This window comes from Arvicola amphibius, chromosome 3 (assembly GCF_903992535.2).
Source record: "Arvicola amphibius chromosome 3, mArvAmp1.2, whole genome shotgun sequence".
In the NCBI taxonomy this organism is placed as follows: domain Eukaryota; kingdom Metazoa; phylum Chordata; class Mammalia; order Rodentia; family Cricetidae; genus Arvicola; species Arvicola amphibius.
Window position 1 is genome coordinate 116,875,979 of NC_052049.1, and position 18,105 is coordinate 116,894,083.

Consider the following 18,105-nt stretch of genomic DNA (forward strand, 5'->3'; position numbering starts at 1 on the left):
CAAAGCTCAATCAAGAGCAGACTAGCTCACAGCAGGGCTCTACCAGACACACTGAGCTGTCTCCATGGGAAGACTTAGGCTGGGGAGGCAGTAATTATCCAGGACAACAGCTTGTCCCCCAAAGTCTCACCTCCAGGCTTTTGTCTGTCCTGGGCTCATTTGAGGAAAGCAAGAGAGGAAGACTCCAGCGAATCAGAAGTTTCAGAGCATCCTCTCTTTACCTGGAGTTACCTTGTTACTGAAATGACTGTGGCCTTGAATAATTACGCCAGCAGAACTCAGTGCCAATGAGCTCTAGGTGCTCAATTAGCTTCTAATAGCCAGCGAGAGAGCTGTGAGGTTTAATCCGCCTACCCCAGAAGGCTTTTTATCCCAACTACCTAATGAAAAGTTTAGAACTTGGGATTTTTTTTTCTTTTTCTCTGGCAAGTGAAAGAATTCTGTTCCAAATGGACTTGGCTGGGGGAAAAGAGAAAGGAGTGTGCCAACTAGTGGGGGCCAGGATAAGGGGGCTGAGCCTAGAAGAGCCATGTATGCCACACTGAATTCCAGACACAGCCACATTCTTACAGCAGCCCTTGGATCCAGTCCACTCTTACCGAAGTACACACAGGGGCAATTTGCCTTGTGATCTAAGGGAGATGGGCTGGGGTTTCGGGTGACGTTCATCAGGGATAAACCCTCAAAGCTGAGGTCCTCAGGGTGGTCCCGTTAGATTCAGTTCATCCAAAGGCAATGCTCTAAACACTGCTTTCACGGGATGAGTCTTATAGCGCCCTCTCCCATATTTCCCCATTGTCCTCTCACGGTTTGTTTTAGGTTGCCCATAGGTTCTTGCATGCCGGATAAGCATGCTTACCATTGTGCTGCAGTTCCAACCCTCCGTATTCCAATGGATCCCAAGCTGGCCTGTAATCTCAATCCTCCTGCTTCAGCCTCCCAAGTGCTGGGATGCCAGGCACCACCCACCCACACCATGCCTGACAGAAGTTTTCATTTTCATTGGAGTGCTTCTCAACCTGCCAGTCAAAAGGACCACAATACCCTTGGGTACCTGAGAATCCTCAGATGCAAGACACAGGGTCCTAAGCCTTTGATGGTCACTATGGACACCAGAGACAGACCTGGTTGGTCCTAGCTCACAGACATTCTTGCTTCCTCTCACCTAGAAAAGACACGCCCCTCAGCCTGAGTTCCTCCTGGACACAACAGCCAGAGGATGCCCCCATTTAAACATCACATACGGTCTTCTAGACTACTTTCCTCAATCCCCCACCTCATCCAAGGGATAGCTTCATGACTCTAAACTCCCATAGTCTCCACTTGTTGCCCTTGTGGGGACAGTAAAAACCCTTCCCTTTCTGGGCTCATGTTATCCCTTCAGCTAACTCACTAGCAAGAGTTGTGTAAGGGCAGTAGTGCCAACTCTCGTCTGCCCTGCCTGGGTGGCACACCACTGACCCTCAGTTCAGCTGCTAACCGCTGAGTTCAAACACGATGATGCTCTCCTCCCTCTAAAACAGAGCCACGTGTGGGTGGGATCCAGCACAGCCACTCACATCTCTCTGCTTCTCTACCTTCACAGTCCGGTTCACACTAGATGAAAATCCCCTCCCCACACCCACCCCAGAAGGCTCTGCTGTTCGACAGTGGACAAAACTAGTCTCATGTCGAAGGATACAGTGCCACTGGACAAGGGCTGAAAGGCCAGGGGGACCGCAACCTTACGAAAGGTCACACTACAAGATGCTGGGTGCCTATGGGACTAGAAACACCCCACACGCGTCCTCCTTTAAGAGTGACAGAAGAAGTAAGCTCTCCCTTTTACTCCTGGGCCCAGGGTGCCTTCCCCCAGGAGAAGAAGATAGGAGACCACAGTTAGCTGTCTCTCTCTGTCCTATAGTGATGGAGAGGGATGAAAGGCACGGCATTGCCGAGCTCTCCCTGAACGTGAAGCTGCATACTGACCAATGATCCTCTAGGGATGCTCCCAGGACCATCTTGCTGCAGCCCTCCAAAGCAGTGCAGAAGAGCGACAGCCATATATGTATCAGGCAATCACTGAACACATGCTACCCTTGTGGCCCAGCAGGAAAGGTTAATAAACCACTCCTGTTCCTGGTGGCTGGCCCAATGCAAGGCTCTGGAGCAGCATCTAATATGGCGCTTCCCGTCTCCCAGCCTCAAAAGAGGAGGCCTTCCTGGCCTTCACTCTCTTAGCTCACCTCCCCAACCTGTAAGGCATTAGTAGCTAAACAAACAGCGAAGCGGGAATTGGGACACTTGACCGACTGTGTGGAACCAGGGTCAGGCACAGGGAAAGATCTAGGTAGGAACCCAGCTCTGCCACCCCTTGGCTTTCTGATCTCAAACAGGCTAAGCCGTGGATACTTGAAGGCTTGGTGTCCCCATCTATAAACAGCAGCAGCGTGTCAAAGCTGTCAGCATGCCAGCACTGCACTATGCCTGGAACACAGCAGGCACACAGCAGATAAATGCCTTTCTCCCCGTCCGCATCCATTATCATGCACCCAAAGCCATCCATTTATTCAACAGACATTTACTGATTGCCTACTATGTGCTAGGCTGTAGGGAGGCAAGGAAACAGGCCACTGACAAGGTCCCTGCCTCCATCTCCTGGTCCAGACTGCTGGTCCCTGGGCTTGAGGCAGCACAGCAAAGCCTCCAGTCCGTTTCCTGCCGTACCCCCACCCATCTACACAAAAGGCGGTAGAGTTCTAACCACCATTCAGGTTCCTGTGCTAGGCAGTATGGGGAACACAGGGATACATGAATCCTATGTTCCCATGAGCCTAGGACCTAGTGCACGAAAGGGGACAACTGAATAAAACAAAAGAAACCAAAACAAAAAGCTCCGTAACAAGGAGGATGACAGGTTCCATGAGAGGGGACAGGCAAACAGACAGCTGAGAGCGATCAGATGCAGGAGGCCTCCTGTGCTGCCCAGCCAGGTGCACCCCAGGGCTGAGCGGGCTGAGTTGAAAAAGATGGGGAAGAAGGGAGAAGTCTCTGGTCCTGGCACCGTTCCTAGCACGGGAAACAGGCAGGATTTTATTTAGAAATGCCTAGAGGCAGGTCAGAGACTCCTCTGACAATCCCGAAAACTTCCTGGACAGAGCCAGTCCCATGGAAACCCCAGTTGATGGACACGTGGGGCGGGTGAACTGCTGAACGACTGCCCCTGTAGTAGAAGAGCTTTGCCATGGAAAAGGGAGGGTCTCCTCCAGAGGAGGGAGGGGCCGGGCGAAAGAGGAGGGAGATTGGTGGAAATATGGCTGAGGGGGAGGGCAAACCAGCACAGGGAATTTATTCATTGGAGTTGTTTTACTACCTAATTAATTCAGTCATTTCCAAAACAATTTTATTTATGTTCTGTTTACCACATCAAAAGTGTATGTGGATGTGGGGGCGAATCTTAAAATGCTAAAATAATACCCCGAGGCATCTATTTTAATCAGTTTTTAAAAAAATTAAAAGGGGTAAGGGGAGAGTTGAAAAGAAAAAGGAACTATCTCTGTTTTTTCTATACAGTCTCTCCCAGACAGACATGAGTGAGAGAGAAAAAGGGAGAGAGAGAGAGAGAGAGAGAGAGAGAGAGAGAGAGAGAGAGAGAGAAACAGCCAAGCCCTCTCTGAGAGCCTTCCTGGCTGCTGAAAACCGAGCTTGTCAAAAAAAACAAATCCATAATGGCCCGAGGCTCCTCTCCAATCTATTTTCTGCTCAGCTGGTTTTAAATGAAGTTATTATGAGTCATTAAAACACCCGCAAGCCAGTGGAAGTCAGCCAATTACAATTTTAAATTTAGCCTGTTCTCTGCCCCATTCTCTTGTTTTCTTCCTTTGCCCACAGAATGCTGCTGCTGTTATTTTTTCCCCTCCCTTCCTTTACCCAAAGTGGAAGAGACAGTTTTGAAAATGCATACTATTGCACACCATGCAGAACCATTCATGGGAAACCCAAATTATTAAATTTTTAAAAATGCAAACTTCAACCCCTGTTCCCCCACCCCACCCCCAAAGTCAACCTGGAGTCTCGGGCTCAGCCCTCGGCCTTAGCCCTCAGGGATTCCTCCAAGAAACTCTGCACTGTTGGCCTGAAAGGTCAGAGGTTATTTTGAAAATGAAAAGGTTCTTTGCTGGGGTCTCGTTGAGAAACGCTCCTCCTATCCATCCATCAGTCAACGGGTTCCTATAGGAACCCAAGGTGGGGGGGTGCCACCAACATCCAAAAATTAACAACCAACAATGAAGCCAAAGGTAAAGCTGGGTTTGCAGCCAGGCATGAATGTCGGTGGCAGTCACTAGATATCATAAGCTCATTTTGTTTTTAAATCTTCAAGGTAATGGCCTGTGTGGGCCCATTACAGCAGAGGAACAATTTTGAGTATTTCGTGTAAGCACTTTGTCTCGAACTCCTTTTTACTCATACTTGTGCACACAGACACACGTGCATACAGTGTCTGATAAAAATACTACCCCTTATTTTGGTTATCTCTGCAGACCCCCCAATGAGAAGCCACCTTCTTAACCAAACATCTGTCCAAGCCCACCCACCCCTAGCTTGGACCTCTACAGGCATCCCCATCACCTCTAGGTTCCCAGACACACAGACACTCGGCACACACTCGGCAAGAGGTCCTTGGCCAGATTCAGATTTTGCCCCCAAAGAACAAAATCCACTGACCTAGTCAGAAAGATCACCAGGGACAGGAATGGGGCTGAACACCACAGCATACCATGGTTAGTTAAGTTAGTAGCTACCATGACTGTCTATCTGCCTGAAGGCTCAGGGCATGGTAGAACTCAGGACCTCCCTGCCAACTAGCCGTGCTGGCTGAGAACGGAGCATGAAATCCTAAGAAGTGTATAGGCTCCTGTGACCAGTGATGGTTTACCAAAAACAAAAACAAACAAAAAAAAAAAAAAAAAAGAGGAAGACTTGCTCCAAGCCCTGAGGACTAGAAACCTGGGTTCATCAGGTAGCTAGCCCATGACCTGCAGGCTCTTAGATACCACTATCTGCTACCAGCTGAGCTATTGCATGGGGGTGGGGGGTTCAATTAGCTGCTCCTCATGCTGGATCTACAGAGGTCTGCCTATCAAAACGGACTGGTGTTGCAGCTTCTCTCTCTCTCTCTCTCTCTCTCTCTCTCTCTCTCTCTCTCTCTCTCTCTCTCTCTCTCTCTCTCTCTCTCTCTCTCTCTCTCCCCCCAGCACCCGTCTCTTTCCCAGCAGATCCCAAACTCTGAATATTCAGAATCCTGTCCTAAAGGAAGCACCCAAATTCATGATCCATGTAAGCTTCAGGCCCCACCAACCCCAGATCTCCCCTAGTAGTACAAAGATTGTATTTACGTATGTATTATTACTGCTGCTGATGGTGGTAGGGGTGTGTGTGTGTGTGTGTGTGTGTGTGTGTGTGTGTGGTGTGTGTACATCAGAGGACAGGCTTGTGAAATAGGTCTTCTCCTTCTACCTTTACACAGGTTCCAGGGATTAAGCTCAGGACACCAGGCTAGTGCAGCCGGCAGCTTTACCCACTAAGCTACCTCACTTTAGTTACAGGATATCCATTGATTCAAAAATACTGATCCAAGATTTCTGTGTGCCAAGCATTTTTCCAGATCACATGTATAGGATAATGACTGGCAAGGGTTATGTGGAGGCTTCCATGCTCTGGTAGGTATTCAGTACACACCTGTGTGAGCATGGGGTCTGAGAAGCAGTGTCCAATAAAGGCCTTGCAAAACCTAACTCTGTTCTTTTATCTACCAAATCCACCTAAAAACAGTATGTAAAAAGAAGCCAGGGCAGAGAGCACCCACTCTGGTCCCCTCAAGGTAAGGAACCAGAACGTGTAAGTTTCCAGGTGCTTTGACCTGTCTCTAGTCACGTCCTCACTAGGCCTCTGGGCCAGAGTGATCTAAGTTCCCATTCTGATGTCTGCCCGACCTCTAAGCTAAGGAACGCTGAGGGTGGTAACAAAAGAGACAGACAGACCAACAGACAGATGAGAGAAGACAGGCTAAGGAAGACGGCGACTAAGACAGATGAAGAGACAGGAAAGAAGACAGAAAACACACAGCAGTGTCAAGCGACGGCTGCCGCTGACACAGACATGGGGATGGTGAGAGAGAGATGAAGTGAGCCGGGAGGAGACTGGGGGAAAGTGGAAGCAAAGGAGAGGAGAGCTGCAGAATAAACACCTGCCCCTGCAGAGGGGGCGCTGAGAGGAGCAGCAGCAGCGTGATAGACAGGGCAGGACACGATCTGCAGGTGCAGGCCTGGACTCCACACCACACAGGCCCCACTTGGCTCAAGGACTCGGGAACAGAGGCTAGAGGGAAAGACGGCCATGGGAGCCCACCCAGCAGCACATTGCCGTCAAGAGGCGGATCTAGGAAGTCCAGCAAAGATGGAAAGACTCTGAGAATAACAAAACGCCGTTGCTTTGGGGTCCAGCCCATAAAAAATGGTCCTGCCCTGCAGTCCCATCCTACTCCTCCTCAGCCAAAATCGGGGGCTAGGAAAGACGTCCGAAACCCAGGCAGGATGAAAGGAGCGAAGGAGAGAAGACTCCAGTGAGCAGCAGACAGACAGATGTCTTATCCTCTCCTCCAGGGCACCATTCATTCCTAAGAGGAACGTCACCAGCTAGCTGTGCAAACTCATGCTGCGGTGGGAAAGGAGGTGTGCCACCCTATTTGGGGATGGAAAGATCACCGAGAGTGAGAGACAGAAAGAGGGAGAGAGGAAAGGGATATTACATAATCCCCACTTTCTTCCTTCCACCCTTAAAGTCATGTTCTATCTGACAGGCTCCTCTCCGAGCGGGGAAAAATGACAAATCCAATCCAAAATTCAACAGCCTGCGTTCTGTTCGGAGAGCACACAGTGTACTGTACAGCCCATAAAACTCCAAACAGCCTCCAGACACTGCCGCAATCGTCCTCCATCAAAACACTTTGTCTTGCATACAAAAATAAGATACAGCGCTGAACGGAATACAAAATCAGCCCATTACAGTACAGAGAGACTGCTACTTAGCAACGAGGGGGCTCTAAAGCCTCAGTGCTCTACAGGAAGCAAAATCTGTCGAGCCTGTTGGGCAAATGATAAACATTAGCAGTATTAAAAAACACAAAAGCCATGTAAATGGATAGACATAATGTAGAAACGAATTTATAGAATAAATTGGGAAAGGGGGGCCGGTGGGGTGTGGGAAGAAGCTGGGTGGGATCCAGAGGGATAGATAGAATGAGCTCCCCAGTCCTGCTACAGTACTATATACAGATATGTGTGTACTAGGGGGTTGTGAACCCCATCTTCACACAGGTTCTAGGTGAAGGGTTGGAAGAGAAAGGGTGGACAGTGCTGTTTAATACAAAGGCCTGCAAAGAATTTCCCCAACTTTCTCAGTCCAGTTAGCCTTAGGTGAAGCCTTGCAGGCTTTGGGACCTCAAAGGATATATATGCTCAGTGATATTAAGGTGGACGGATGTGGGGGACTCATCTTCCTAGGATTAGCATGACACCCTGCATCGCACATGACACTCACTGTAAACAAAACCTTGGGGGCAGGGGGAGGAGATGAAATCCCACCCACCCACCCACCCAAACAACTAAACTAAAACCAGCCCGTGTGGGCTGGAAAAAAATCAGTGTGTTTCATCAGGTAAAGGGGAAGAACACTCTGGCTAGGAGTCAGCAGCAGGGGTTCGGATCCCAGCCAAAACAGGAGCTAAAAAGCAAAACCATATTCTCCTGCTCTCAGCTGAGGCTCTTGAGGCAGAAATGGAGAAGGGGCGGGAGAGGGGAGGGGGCTACAGGGGAGGGGGAGAATGGAAGGGGGCAGGAAAGAAATGTATTTTTCATCAGCCAGTGTATAATTTATAAACAGCATTAAACAGTTTTTGTTTTCTTTCTCCTCTCTCCCGTGTAGGGGCTTGGACTGCAGTCAAGCCTGCATTAATTTCTGCTTTGGGTACAGTGTGTTCTTGGAGACGCATCTGCAAGCGATCATAAGCTCTCTGGAATGCTGGCAGGACATCCAGACCTGCCGGCAGGCCAGTGACGACACCGCTCTGGGAAAAAGTTCAGGAAGCTGGCCAAATTCAGAGGAGGGAGAGGAAGAGCAGAGAAAAGGGTGTTCAAGAGAGAGACAGGAGGAAGTGCTTTTCCTGTTCTTTCCTCTGTGCCACCCCAGTGTGTAGACCTCTGAGCCCCACTGCCAACAGGAATGCTCAGTGGGTGGGCACCTCTCAAGATCTGGGTCTCCCAGTAAAGAGCACCCCCACCCTGCGCCAGGAGAGGGTATTTCCAGGAGTCTCCAGTTTTACCCTGGTGGCAGAAAGGAAAGCTGGTGTCCTCTGGAGAGGAGACAGGGTAAAGGACTGGCTACAGACTCCCCTGTGCCTGGCCAACTCCAAGCTGCAGTCCTGAGAAGCCATCTTTGAACTCTAAGGCAGCCTTTCTGAAGATCACTTTGGGGACCTCTCACTTAGCAGTCACAGGGACTTTGCTAGCTGCCATTTTTTCCCTCCTGCTCTGTCTTTAAGAACCCTGAAGTCAAAAGCTAAGTGTTAGAAGGAGGGAGCAGGGAGGGAGGGAGGGAGCAGGGAGGGAAGAAACCAGGTCAATTCACTGATCTTTGCCAACTTGTATTTTTTTTTCCCCCTTGATCACAGGAGCCGAAGAAAACCAATCTTGCTTCTGGTCCCAACTTCTCTGTCACTTTCACCTGCTCCATGGATAACTCAGGTCTCACAGATATTGTACCAGGGCTACCCCATGCTCTTGGTAGAATTGTAAAACCCATCATCCTAGGCCTTCATTCCTCTGCTGCGGCTCTGAGTGTGGAGACCCAGTCACAGGGGTGGGTGCTCCACCAGCATGGCTGACATCTCCTAAGCACCAGTGCAAGCAGTGAACGCGTGTATGAGGCATTCCCACCCTGACAGCTTACCCTAGGGTAGGAAGCTTGGGATTCCACACTGTAGCCATGTCCAACATGGACTACCTGTCTTGACTATCGAGGGGGTCTCCTATACTGTACACTCCAGGCCAACTGATAGCCAAAGCTCAACAGTTCCTTAAGGGAAAACAAGGTTGCTCCCTTCTCTATACATTAGTGGCTCTCAATGCTGAGGAATTACAAATCATTTTGCCCCTGCATGCCTTCCACAGTCTTGTCTTGTGTCTGTGCTAGGCCCTGCACGCCTTCCTCTGTCCCCACCACCCACAATCTACCCACATGCTCCTCTCCGAGCACACTGTCCCCACAGTCAGGCCTCCCGTGATCCCTCCAGAGCACTGTTCTTCCTTCCATTCGGGGTCCACATCTTCTGAACCTCTCCTATACTTCCTTCTTGACACTCAGTACTATTCTTTCACCACTGTCTTATAACCAACCCGACGTCTTGTACCAGACCAAGTTCCTGGAGGGGAAGGGTGCGCTGACATCCATCACTGCCAAAGGCCCTCGACCTCACTTGTAATTAGTGCTTATTAAACACGCACTCGTTCCAAAAGTGAATGATACCCCCAGAATGGGACCTGACCACCTAGACACCCAGACCCCTCCTAGTAAATAGCCTTGTCCAAAATAGGGCAAGGAGTTGCAGTGTGCTTCTAAGCCTGCAGTATGTCATGCCAGGGTGTGGCAAGTTCAGAACCCACTGAGCCACAGCCTATGGTCTGTGGTCTGTCTAGCCCCACATCCCAGCTGGAAATCACCTCTTTAGAAAAAGCAAAGGCAACCAGTTGGGGACTCATAAATGCTTCCGGGCCTGATCCCCATGGGAACGGGGCAATAAACGAGACCTCAGGGTCATCTCTGGACATGGGTGATGGGCTGAAGGGTAGTCTGCTCCCTGCCCCAACCATATCCCAAATTTGGCAGAAACTTAAATAAAGTTATTGCTCTTCCCTCTATGAGCCACACCCCTAATCCTCAAGCCCTTCTGATCCCGAAAACCATCTCTAAAATCCAGAACTCTGCCAGATCACTCATTAGTTAATGAGTTAGGTTGTTGGTGGTTAATTTAAACTTATTGTTATCATCAGGTATATCTCATAAACATTTGGGTAGTTAACGCATTCAAATCGGAATAGAAACTTCAATTAAACCAAAAATTACTACCACCATTTAGGGTCTTAAAAAAAAAAGAAAAAGAAAAACACAACACAACTAAAAAAGAGAAAGTAAGAAGGGGAGGGGAGAAATAGCAGACTCTCAGAAGGGCCTCCTACAGGGCAAACTTCTAATTAAACAAATTGTCAATTTCAACACAATGAAAACTGATTTAAGAGTGTAAATTTAGTATTCTAGTCACTGCAAATAAGAGCTTGCCTTGTCGATCTCCTACAGGCTGATTTCATCTGATAGGGAAGTGAAGGGGAGAGGAAGGCGAAAGGAAAGACGCAGAAGGGGTAAGGCGAGCATGTCCGGAGTGCCTTCCTTACAGAAACAACATGGAATTCAGTGCATCCTCTCCTCCAGCATCGCACAAACCCTTGTTTTCACCCCACCCCTTCCAGATTAGAAAAAAAAAATAATCGCGTATGATGACAAACTTGGCAGAGCACTCACTGTACATACTGTACCCACAAGTCTGGCTCCCAGCCAGACCTGGCTCAGCGCCAGGACTACAATAACAAACACAGGCTGTGCTAGCCAAGAGGGGGTGGGGCGGCCAGCACCAGCAAGCAAGGGAGGAAGGGAGAGGCGTGCAGCTCGGTGGAGCAGAAGAGACAGCAGGGATAAGCCTGGCAAGGGCAACGCTGAGGGAGCAACCAGGACCCAGGCTCAGGCTGGGGTTCTTTTCTTCACAGCATGTTCTTAAAAAAAAACAAGAAAAAAAGACAAAAACAGTTTCACTAGGCCCTGGGCAACTACTGACCTTCCCAACTCCAACCCTTTACCCTCAAATGGGTCTGCACTATAGATCCTTAGGCTGGTCTCATTGTCACCTTCCCTAACACAGAGTCTTCAAACCAAAGAAGCAAAAAATATGTGCTATCTATAGCATGTTCCAGGCCAGCCACTGTGTGTGTATCTAGATAGATAGGTAGATAGATAGATAGATAGATAGATAGATAGATAGATAGATAGATAGACAGACAGACAGATAGATAGAAAGACAGACAAAAATTTGTCTTGTTTTTTAAGACAGGATAGCATGTAGCCCAGGCTGGCCTTGGATTTGCTATGTAGTTGCAGCAGGCCTTGAGTTCCTGAGCCCCTTCCCTCTACTTCCCAGGTCCTGACATTAGAGGTATAGATCATCAAGCCCAGCATAAAACAAATCTCCTCTAGAGCAGCAGGGTTCTCTATCTGAACCCCTCAGCCAAGCCCTAACCTGCAGCAAGCTCAGATCTCTGCAAGGAGCAAAGGCTGAGGAAGTGGTCTAGCCTCGCTGCCCTTTGGGGCTACTTGAATGTCAAGACACCCCTGTGCAGGAGTGAGGGAATCTGCTGGGCAACAGGACAAAAAGGGAAAGACTGGGAGTCTCAGACTCTGCAGGTTAGCTGTGTGCGAGGGTGAATTCAAACAAAATGGTGACTCATCACCCAGTCCTCCCTCACAAGGGCATTGGCAAGTGGATTTCAGAGGAGCCAGCCATATAATACAGTCAGGCTTCAGTGGCCAATACATTGGCACTGAACTGGGAAAGTAAGGAAGCACAGCCCACTTCCTGAAGCTTTGGGACCCTGACGTGGTACCTCTGATAGGACCAAAGTGACTCCCCCAGGGACCCACCGGCTTACAATGAAGTGATGTAAAACCACTACCTTGTCAGAACTGGGGGCACCAACCCACCTAACAATAAGAGCTCAGCAGCTCTCGGCATGCCTCAGCCACACCCACCAACACTGCAGACATGACTTTTACAGCAGAGATGGTAGCCAAGTCACGCCTGTGCCCACTGCCTGGATGAGGGCCAGGAGGTTCAGTGTGTTCCCATTCCATCAAGCCCCTCAGCCATGAAAGGATTTCTGCTGCTGGCGAGACCAGCCAGGACCTTAGAGTTTTCTTGAGTGGTTCATCAGATGCCCAAGTTTATTCATTCATTCAATAAGCACTCGCTGATGGCAGGCAACGTTCTACACATAACACAGGCCCAATCCTGTGCCCTAACAGTTTGCTGTCTGGTAAGGAGAATGAAGAGAGGTTCCACCTACCAAGTGCCTGCCACACAGTGGGCATAGTGGGAAAGCGGTTGTGTGAGCCTACAAGGTCTCCGAGTTCAAGTTAAACACTCCTGCTTTATGGACAAGGATGGGGAGACTCAGAAAGGCCAAGTCACCTTATCAGGAGGCAGGTGACCAAGTTTCTTAGGCTGCATCTTCCTGCCTTTCAAGATGGGGAGATAAGGCAAGCCCAGAAATATAACAGTAACACGGGGAAGAAAGATTGTGCTCAAAGACAGCATCAGATATAGAAATACGGGCACCAGAGGAAGTCATGATTACTTCTGACTACAAGTCGGGAGTGGCCAAAGGTGGTCTCATTTTGAAAGGGGTCTGGAGAAACCTGGAAAGACGGGAGAAATTCTCTGTCATGCAGACAGAAAGGGGTGAACAGAGCAAAGCACTTGATAAGCAATGAGTGAGTGAAGTCACGTGGGCCACGCAGCAAAGTTTCTGTGGGGTACCACAAAGCTGCCAGTGAGAACTTACACCATCATCCACCCAACAAATTGGAGGAGGAATAGATGGTATGCAGACAGCCCACCAGGCAGGCAGCATCTGCGGTGAGGTGATGAGGCATGCCCTGGGGTGACAGCTTCCGGATAAGGAAGAGAGAAGGAGTCTAGGTAGGAACCATGATATCTGTGAATCGCCAGCTGCAAGCCAGGGAACTTGCTGTGGAGACATTTAGTACACTGTCACCTAATTCTCAAAACAGAAAAAAAATCACTTCTTTGTGGGGGAAGAGCCTTCACAGAGAGAAAAAAAGAGAGGGGGGAGGGGGAGGGAGAGAGGGGATGAATTTGGCATAGTCACGTAGTTAATGTCTGTCACGGGAAGGGATGGATCACATGTTAAAACTCCAGGAGGACATATTGCCTCAGCAATATGGCCAAAGCAGAGGTAGCTACTGGTAGTCACCCACGTAAGGGGAGCAAGACCAAAGCAGACAGCCTTCTTTTCTCCCCGAAAATATGAGCGCAAGGTTTAAAGGCAAAGCTACTAGGGAGAGAAGAACTGGCAGGGAAGTTCCAGCGTTTACAGTAACAGACAGGCTGTGCCCTCAGCTCAAAGGTTGCAGCATCAGATCTGCAGGCTCCTTCCCTATACCCACCCCACCAGGCAAGCAGGGTGTCAAGGGCTTCTCCCCTTTGCACATACCTCTTGGGGCAGAACAGTTTTGCCCAAACATGAACAAAATTACGAGCAGCCATATAGTCAACCCCACTAGAATTGGATAAAATTAACTTGCAAAAGACAGCATGCTATAACTAGCTCTGAGTTCCAACCTTTCTATATCTATTTAATTAAAGGCTCTTGTATAATGTGAGCCCAATAGTCAGATTCATTAGACAGCAAGAACCTAATTCCACAACTGTTTCTGCTAATGAAACTGCAGTCTACTTTGGAAGGTAGATCGCACAGGGCATGGGTACCAGTGATGGCCTGGGAACCCCAGGGGAGAGCAAGAGGATGGGTTCCTTTGATTGGGCACATTCTCAGGCTGGCTTTTCTGTTCCGTGAAACTGGAAGGAAGATGCAAAGGACAAGGTGGACCGAAGCCCTGGCTGGCAGTGAAGGCAATCAGACCATGGCCAGCTCCGAGCTGAGAGGGAAAATGGGCAGGAGGTAGTTGTCTGTACCAACATGGGGCCAGGGAAGGAGGCCTTGCCTACCTGAATGAGCCAGTAAATGCATTCTCAGCCGCAGACTATCCAGGAACCGTTTTCCACAGAGCTCACACCCGTATGTCTTCATCCCGCTGTGCAGTTTCCTGTAGAAGAGAGGAGAAGACAGGTCACCGCTGCTCCGGCTGGACAGAAGGCAGCTCCCCCCCCCCCCCGCGCCCCACCACACACATCTGCAGGCTTGCACAGCCATTCCCAGCAGTGGGAACAGGAGGAGATCACGGTGAGGAGGAAAGAAGAGTCTCATCCCACCCTGATGGTGGGACAGTCTCCCTGTGCCCCTAGTGTCCATGGATTCTTGTAGCCATTCCTAATCTTGTTCCTAGAAGTGCAGGATACTTCTTATCACTTTAAACACTGGTACTCTGACTCAGAAATCAGATGTGAGTTCAGAGGGTTAACTGTCAATCATGAATGGAGCCACTCCAGGCAGCACTAACTCAACCCCTCCCCCCGACAAGGACACAGACACTAAATTGTGCCTGACTGATTCAAGCAAGCTCTTGCCACCTGCTAGACTCAGAAGGCTGCAACAGTGTCTTATCTTTCTCCCCATTCCCAATGTTCAGGAACTTTCCCAAGAAGCCTAAGGATGCTTCCCTTGCAGTATCCAGATATCCTTTGAATAGCCATGGCCTACCTCCCACACCCAACAGACAGAAGAATTTAGTGACACTTGATACTTTCAATTTGGAATGAGGTTCTTTAGCCTATCAAGGTTCTTCCATACGTGCTGTCTCACTCACCACCATTAGGATTCTATGAAGTAGCATGTTATGACCCTGGCAATAACTGGTTACAGGCTCCAGACAATGCTACCTCTTAGCCTAACTCCCGGCTGCGGTGTTTCTTTCCAGACCCTTTGCAATGGGGTTGGTCAGCTACAAGGAACCCAGTAGACCAGAAAATAGAGAGCTGAGCACTGGGGAGGGATCCGAGTACTATGTGAGCTGGTCCCATATGCTGACTGCCCCTCTCTACCACACTCCTGTTCTCAAGCACCAATGGCCACAGCTGGATCCAGGATCCAGGTACAGCTACCCCAATATCTGTGTCTTTCCTGTCACTAAGGACCAGGGCAGAGAGTGGCAGCCAGAGACAGGATGTGAGGGCAGTGGGGCAGGTGTGAGGACTTTGAGAGCCTGGACCATTGCTAGTCCAGAATGGTCACATGCTCAGACCACAGTGGGTTTTGGAGCTGGTGCTGCCCATGCTTGAGAAAACTGGGTAGTGTGTGCTCAGACTGGCAGTGCCCATATCACAATGGCAGCCAAGCACACACTGCTACCTACTTGCAGACCCACCTACTTGCAGAGCCCCACATCAGTGCTAAAAATCATTCAGTGCGCCCCAGAGGAGTCTCTGTAGCGTGCCAGACAATGGGCCAACTGTAGCAAGAGGACAACACCCGACACCATGCGTGCAGCCTTCTGATAGGGATCACAGACAGTTCTCTTTGCAGAACTCTTTCTCAATCACATTGTTCTGTTTGCTGCCTTCCTCTTCCCCCTTGCCAAAGACAAATGATTTCCCAAGCACAAACACATAAACACACACGGTCTCCCACAACACTGCTGGGCGCCCCACCCATCCCCCACGTGTTATCTCACTCTTGGCTGTGGCTGATCTATCCAAATTGAGAAAGAGTACAGAACATTTTAACTGAACATTCTTTACTCTGATTATATTTCACAATGTCAGGGTACTGGGGCATGTCCTAATAGTGTTTGGGGCAAAGTATGCTCTTAAGTAGGTACCCAGGGATCACACACACACACACACACACACACACACACACACAGAGGTGGTGTGGGGAGCAAGCGCAGTGGCACACTCCTGTCGCTTGCTTGGACATGATAAATGTCTAAGAGATAGCTACACAGCACAGAGTCTCTTCAAGGGTAGATTCCCCAGTACTTTCCTGAAAGTTGGCTATGAATTGGGTTTAGCTGATTTTCACTCTTGTGATTTGTTAGCTTCCATGGGTACCCATGCCTGGGAGCATGGGAGGACAGACCTCGGGTGGCTTTGTTTTCCCAAAGGACTGTGGAATGGTCAGTCTTCAGATCTGTGGGATACTCCCCACCAGCCTTCCTTCAATCCTCCCTCAAGGGTTCCAGATCAAATCTCTCATCCCAATGAACACTCCTAAGTAATAGCATTGTCTTTTCCCTGGATATGAGGAGACTTGCTCAGCAATTGCTAAAAGTGGTTTTTCTTGTAGTTGCCAACCAGACTGGCTCTGTGTGAACGGTGATGCTTCCCGCATATGTACAGCAGGGTATAAGTAGGAAGGCCCAGCGCACAAATGCAGGGCCCACACTCCCATCCTGACCCAGCCCAGGCTGGCTTAAAGACACTGAACAAGTCATGCTGACTTAATCACTTGAACTTTATTTTATTTTCTTGAGACAGGGTCTCACTCTGTAGCCCTGATAGGCCTGTAACTTGATGTGTAGACCAGGTTGGTATTGAACTCTCAAATATCTGCCTGCCTCTGCCTCTCAAGTGCTGGGATCATAGGTGTGCACCGCCACACCCACCAATCAAATTCTTTCTAATTTGTAAAATTATACAGCTTATTAACTAAGATCTTAGGTAGTAATAAGCTTTTATTACTCAAAAGCCTTTATCCATATCTTTTTGACTTGGCCTCCAAGGAGTTCCTATAAGGGACATTATTATTATTTTCCTGGGCCATGATCTGCTTGTCACCGTGTATTGTGATATACTAGGATACCCAGGCCATCAGACTATATGATAGAGCAAACAAAACTCTAGACTCAACCTGTTCATTTTAAAACTTTGAATCCACAGGACCCGTATTTTCTCTTTCTTCCCCATGAAGGAAACTTCTTGAAGTCCACCAGAAGCTTCTCCTCAGAACCGTTTCAACCACCTTGAGTTTTCAAGTCTTTGGGGATACTGGTGCTGTGTCTTGCCCAATTCCCAGGGGAAGCACACTGCCCTGAAACTGACCTACTAACTCAGTGCCCCACACAGGTTCCCAGAGACCAGCATGGCACCCATGTGAGTCCACATGTAGCAAAGGACAAGGGTCAGGCTTCATTGGCAGGGAGAGCAAGGCCAAGCACACAAAGTTCAAAAGAGAAAGATAGACAACCTCACAGGCCTGCCTGGGACTTCAGGGGAGCCCTATACAAGGAGCTTTTTCATTTAAAACAAAATCTTAAAAATGATTGTTTACACAGCAAGGAAGACGAGCTTTCTCCCACTTCTGAGAAAACTCAAGTGGCAGAGAAGAAGCGAGAGCGCTCTACAGACCCAGCACCCAGCAGCTTCTGTCACAGTCTTCAGAAGACTCCCTGCTAAAGCAGGATGACAACTCTGAATGAGGTCACCGTCACCCCTCTTTACCCACGGTCACCACTCTCTGCAGAGATTTAGACCAAAATGCCAACCTACAGGCCTTTCTCCTCTCCATGCTCAACAGGCCTCCCCGATCCTACCCTGCCTTTTCACAAGGCCTAGGTTTTCATTTTCCTTTACGCTGCCTCCAATGATGATGGAGTTCCCACACACTATTTTCCAAGAGGAAGACACACGGATGGACACCATTTTAAAAGTAACCTGGTTCTAGAGTCGATCAACCCACTCTACAATATCCTCAGTAGAGGAAGTACTTCGGGTCCCTACTTACTCTTTATGGTGACCCATCTCAGACAAATGCCTGATCTAACAGGAAACATACAGGGAACAGGTGCTCACTAATGTCCCAGAAGATAAAACATTCATTCCTGACAATTTCTACCTACCTTTTCCAGGAAGCCAAATCATTATGAGAAATTAGATCTAAGAAAATCTGAACCTTTTAGCAACACGAGAGGACTCTGTTTGTTTGTTTGTTTGTTTGTTTTTCTCATCAGTTATCTCACCGTGCCACTCTCACTAACAAAGCCACTGTGGCCAGGTTGTCACTGGGACATGTCTGTGCTCACTGAGTCTGAAACTCAAGAAGACCAGGTTGTCACTGGGACATGTCTGTGCTCACCGAACGGGAAACTCATGAAGACTCCGGTTAGGACTCTGTGATATGTGCTATTTCTATCTAGCCTTTGCTTCCTACACCCCGTTCTAAAGTAACTGCTCAAGACTAAAGAAACCCCTCTAAGTAAAGGAGGTATAGGGCACTCCAGGGCACTCCTCTGCCTGTCCTGGGAATAATCTGAGTGCAACAGCCACAT

At 49.0% G+C, this 18,105-nt stretch overlaps 1 protein-coding gene across 5 annotated transcripts in view; it reads right to left on the reverse strand.

Annotated features, from left to right (window-relative positions):
* The window catches only part of Zbtb16 (zinc finger and BTB domain containing 16), a 182,563-nt gene that overhangs the window by 75,608 nt on the left and 88,850 nt on the right, over nt 1-18,105 (reverse strand). For all 5 annotated transcript variants that reach the window (XM_038322387.1, XM_038322383.1, XM_038322384.1 and 2 more), the window contains exon 3: nt 13,889-13,986. In XM_038322387.1, coding sequence (XP_038178315.1) covers nt 13,889-13,986 — 98 coding nt within the window. The remainder of the gene's footprint in view (nt 1-13,888; nt 13,987-18,105) is intronic.